This window comes from Asparagus officinalis, chromosome 2 (assembly GCF_001876935.1).
Source record: "Asparagus officinalis chromosome 2, Aspof.V1, whole genome shotgun sequence".
Taxonomy (NCBI): Eukaryota; Viridiplantae; Streptophyta; class Magnoliopsida; order Asparagales; family Asparagaceae; genus Asparagus; species Asparagus officinalis.
In genome coordinates, this window is record NC_033795.1 from 80613022 (window position 1) to 80618753 (window position 5732).

At 41.2% G+C, this 5732-nt stretch overlaps 1 protein-coding gene across 1 annotated transcript in view; it reads left to right on the forward strand.

Annotated features, from left to right (window-relative positions):
* The window catches only part of LOC109831400 (60S ribosomal protein L7-like), a 2824-nt gene extending 2200 nt beyond the window's left edge, over positions 1-624 (forward strand). Inside the window, exon 2 of the mRNA XM_020398725.1 lies at positions 409-624. Coding sequence (XP_020254314.1) covers positions 409-624 — 216 coding nt within the window. The remainder of the gene's footprint in view (positions 1-408) is intronic.

Sequence of the window (5732 nt, forward strand, 5' to 3'; positions counted from 1 at the left end):
TCGCCCTCTCGCCCGCCGTTCACCCACCGTCACCCCTACAATGCCTCTCCCCCCGCCGCACCATCTCCAAGCTTCGATCCGCCCTCAGCCCACCTCAACCTTCACCTCCATTAGATCCACCCTCGCCCTGATCCGATCGCCGCCGAGCTGTCGAGCTGGCGGAGGAGGCGGTGGGTTTGGTGAGCTCGCGGGTGATGGGGGAGGAGGATGGAGAGAGATGAGGAGAAGGGGCTGAGGGAGAGCGTCGGTGATTTATTTGGAAAATCGACCATTTTTTGCACGGGACTGGTAGTCCCGTGCAAAAAATGGTCGATTTTGCCAATTTTTTTGTTAGGCGGTCGGTTTTGCCTATTAAATTTGAAAGAAGGTCGTTTTTAAAAATTTGTCCTTATTTGGATTGGAATTCAGGCTCTTGGGAAGTATGGTATCATCTGCCTTGAAGATATTGTGCATGAGATTTCCAATGTGGGACCGCATTTTAAGGAGGTGAGCAGGTTCCTGTGGCCATTCAAGCTCAAGAAGCCTGAAAGCCTTCACCCTTTGAAGAAGAAGCATTTCAAAGATGGTGGTGATTCAGGCAATCGCGAAGAACACATCAATGCATTTATAGAGAAGTTGAATTAAGGGGGACGAGTGATGTCTTGCTTCGTGCAGTGGTCGGCTTGAATTTGTTTCAACAAGCCATGTGGCTTGAACTTTGGCTGTTAGAGATGGAAACTGTGTTTTAAAAACTGTGGATTTGAACTGTTTACCATCCGAAGTTTTGGATTATACGCATTCCTTATGGCCAATTACAAATTTTGTGCTAATTTATAATTTAGGTTGTAATCACTTGGGAGGCAACATTGACGATTAGATTGCCCAGCATCCATCTATCTCTACAGCTGACAGAGAGACTTCAGTGCTGATCTGAGCTCCTCTTCGCTCGCCTGGATTAGCTCAAGTAGGCCTTGCCATAAGTACCATCCCTTCTTTCTCTTGGAATTGTTCTCTAAATCTTCTTCGAGGACGTAGGGTCTCTCATCTAAGAGTGTTCTCGGTTCATCAAGCCTTGGAGCAGTTAGGATGAGTTCCGTAGTCCCTGGAGCGGCGATGAGGACTGATGCAGCTGAACCCATCACTGCAGAGTTGTTTGCCTCGCCGTCTGTGGAAACAAGGTCGGAGCTTGACACAGTCGTCTCTCCTGCGGGGATCAGGAGACTTAGACCAAGAAAGAATGCACAGATCATACGCTTGACGAGCTTGGTATAATAGCGACAACCTAAGAGAGGCAACTTCCTAGCCATGCACACAGTTTTGACAAGTGACAACAATATGAGTTATGAAGGAAATGAAATGTATTCCGACTCTCTTCTACGAAACTTTCTTCTGGGACATAACCAAGGATGACATTCCATTGTTGATGCCGAAATCGTCTAGGGGAACAACTAGACTTGATAAGGTTAACTATTCTCATGTTGTTCTCATTCTTAAAGTTCCTTGCTCACGGCATGTAGGTGACTTTAGGCCTATTTGCCTCCTTAATGGATCATTAGTAGTCACCTCTAAGGTTCTTGCAAATTTCCCAAGTACAAAACTCAGAGATTTCATTGGTGAAAGTCAATATTGTTTTGTGGCAAGAAGATATATCTTGGATGGCGTACAACGCAAGAGGTGATACATTACTACAATATGTATAATTAAAATGATATCTCCTTAAACTAGACTTTGGAAAGGCATATAATGAAAGAAAATTTCAAAACAACATCAAACCATGTTTTAATTTTCAAAACCGACCCACTTTTTTTTTTTACTAAAATCGACCCACTTTTTGCCACGCCAGCTTAATCTCATTCCTAAACAGTCGGGGTTGCCAACCCCGACTGTTTAGGAGGTTGTTAAACCCCAATTAGAAGCCTTAAACCCGATTTTTTATGCCCTAAATAGTCAGGGTTGGCAACACCAATTAGGAAATGAGATTAAGCTGATGCGACAAAAAGTGAGTCGATTTTGGTAAAAAAAAATTGGATCGGTTTTGAAAATTAAAACATGGTTTGAGGTTGTTTTGAAAATTTATTCGCATATAATGTGGTGGATTGGGATTGCCTTTTGGAGGTCCTCTCTCTAAGAGATTTCGGACCAAAACGGATAGGATTAAATCTTGGCTATACTCGACAAAAATTAACATACTACTCAATAGAGCACCTAGTAAAGAAATCGTCTGCGAGAGGATCTTAGATAGAGAGATAGGAGTATCAACACAATGTTGATCGAGAGAGCTTTAGGTTGTTCGGTTGTTCCCGTAAAGAATTTCCACTACCATACTTGGGAATTCCCATTAGACCTGGCAGACTGAGGATACAAGATTGGATTCCGTGATCAAAAGGATTGAGAAAAAACTTGAAGGTTGGAAAGGGAAAACTTCTATTTTAGGAGGAAGAATAACTTTACCGAATGTATATTTATCAGCTACACCTTTGTACTTCCTTTCCTACTTTGAGATGCCATGTTGGGTTGAGGCCAAAATCAACAACATTAGAAGAAAGGTTCGCTAGAAATATAATAGGTTGGATAGGGGAGGATACAATCTAGTTTGTTAGAGACATGTTAGTTGTTCAAAGGAAGAGGGAGGGCTTGGTGTGTTAACCCTTTAGGATATGAACAAAGCAATGCTTTCACGTTGGTTGCAAAAGATCTTGGCGCGACCTCTGGCTCTATGACTCTTTGTTATCACATAAATATGGTCCAAGATCAGGATTGTGGAATCCGACGAAATTTTTAAATCTGTTCACGATTTTTGAAGGGAGTTGCTAATGTGTGAGATGTATTCCAGGTAGGAATTAATTTCTCACTCGGTAATAGAACTCACACATTAGCAACCTCCACACATTAGCAACTCCCACACATTCATGATCTATTTACGCTTCTAGATGATTGAAAACTTAAAAATGATTGGCAAGATGTGTCGCTTTAGTGATGAGAGCCTATGGAATCTTTCACTGTTAAGTCCATGTATAGTTTTTTTTTTAATTTTGGTGGGTATACATTATCAACAACTAAGGTGATATAAACCTCTAGAGCACCTATGAAAGTTAGAGCCTTTTCTGTAGCTTGTCATTAGAAATGCCATCTTGACCTGGGACAACTTGATGAAGCATAAGTGGTAGGGATGTAATGTATGTGTCCTTTGTCATTAGTACTGAAACAAGAGAGCATTTTATTCCTCCATTATTCATTTGTGAATGTTCTTTGGGTAAATATTAGGTCGCACTTCTATGATATTGAACAACCTAGATATTTATATCATATTTGTCTGGTTGGAGTAGGGCTAGGATTAAAAAGTCAAATCTATCTTAATGGTGCTTAATTACATACAACAACCTCTTGATGGGCAGTCTGGCGTGAAAGAGATAATAAAACTTTTAGAAATAATGCAAGATCTGCATCATATACATTTCTTCACACGATTGCTGACTTCTCTCTCTGGATAGATTTGCTGTTAGACGAGGCTATTGCATGATTGGCTCATGCTGGTTTGCGCCATCATGTGCATGATGACTGCGATGGTCAATAGATTGGACGGCATGATAAGTCGACGGGCTATACCAGAGTATTTGTATCCCTGCTGTGATGCTCCTTTATTAGTGGTAAATGAATAATTTCTAAACTGTGATCGATGTTGTGGACAACCCAGGATATTATATCAGGGCCAAAGATTAATGGTGAACAACTTATAATGATTATTGATACTGGACATAGATGCTTGAAGCTGCCTGAAAGTAGATCTAAGCTTCAGGAACTTCACAGAATAATTAGAGCTTTCTAGTCCAAATGTTTTCTTGTAACACAAACACTGGGTACTGTAACGACTTTGTGATAGACCTTATTCTCGCCTGCATTGTTTTATTGAGTAACCATTATAAAGTTTTTGCTTTTGTTTAGTTAGAGCTCTTTCACATCTTCTTGTTTCTTTGTGTGTTCTATTCTTTCTGTACATCGAACCATACAACTATCATCCATTATTTTGTTGAAGATCTTATGCAGGCGATTCCTTTAATTGTGGGGTGCCCAGCATGCTTGAGGAACTTTTTAAATCTCTTCTGCGAGCTCTCATGTTCTCCAAATCAAAGCCTATTCATTAATGTCACTTCCATATTAAAGGTTTGTCACATTCTATAATTTTTTTCTTCTCTTCATTTTGAAGATTGTTGTGCAGTTCTGGGTTCCTTCTAGTTGTATTTATGCCCCAATAATTTTTCATTCCTTGCATTTTTTGGCACATGAATGTCCATCTCTATATCCAGACTTCTATTGTATAAACTAAATGCTATTTGCTTTTTTTGGTAGGTTACCAACACTACAGCTGTTGATGGTATTGATTTATATATACGTATGCTGAAGAGTTGTATAACTCTTGCAAAGATGTCAAATTTGGGACAATGAATAGTAGGGCCATGGAATTAATTGGTGGAGGAGGTGCTCAGAATTATACAGGTTAGTAGAATCAGTAACTACTTTCCCAGTTCCTGCATGGACATTTGCAGACTTCTACGTACCAAGCTTCGCTACTAGTATTTTGGTACATACGTCCTTTTGTATGATTTTGATATTTTGTAAGGGGAGTGTTGTATTTTGTATCTATAAGGTTCGTTAAACTTTTTTTTTTTCAAATAAAACATGGGGGCTCTCTCACCGTTTTTATCAAAATAATAATAATAACAATAAGTAAGAATAATGAGTGATTAATCTCGTGTGTGATGTATGTATGTGCAGATCATCTTTTTAATTCTTTCCCCAAGTGATTTTGTAGACATCCATTCTTTCAGAATAGGAGAAAAATTAATTTATGACAAATAGTTCTGACGATAGTTAAAAAAACACTATCTACGAAAATAGAGCAACATCTATTCACAATTAATCTTGAATATTACACCTTATATAAAGACTACATACAACAATGATATACGAGCAAGTAGTGAGAATAATAACAAGGTTGCTCACCGTCAAAGCACCGGTAAACTCACCCTATGTGATCTTAGACCAAGAGGGAAAATTAGCCGTGTACGAATAATGATGACTCTATTATTCTTTTTCTTTTCTTATATTGCTTTCACACTAGAAGAGAGAAAATGCATGGTTTTTTGATAAGTCATTAGAGTAGTGTAGTGATCACAACTCTTAATTACACTCCAGCTGGCATCATTACACGATAATATCACTCCCTAATCCCATACTTTAACTGTTATCAAACGCCCTCCCCTCACTTACCCTCCAACTTTCCCAAAAATGCCCTTGGAGTGCTCCGAGCCCTCTCCGCCACCAACCCACCACCGCGATTGGTTCTTCCCCTCCGCCCCTTTCCTCCACACCGCCGCCCCCTACAGAACCCCAAACCCTAACCCTAACCCTAGAATGCACTCTCCTCCCCTCACCCCGACTCTCCTTCGGCTGGCGCTGCAGGCCGGCGGACTTCCCGCCCCCAAACCCAGCCTCCGCGACTCAAGGTTCACTCCGGCGTCCAGCTTCTCTTCGTCGCCTAATTCGTCGCCGTCGCCGGGTCTTAAACCGATCCCGTACTCGATCTCGGGGAGGGAGGCGAGGTATTCGGGAGCTAGGAGGAAGGCGGCATTCGACGCGCTGAGATCGGCGAAGGATGAGAGGAAGGCGGGGTTGGGATCGGAGGCGGCTGCGGCGGTTGGGGATGAGAAGAAGAAGAAGGGGATTGGTGGAAGGTTTGGGGATTTTTCGTAGGA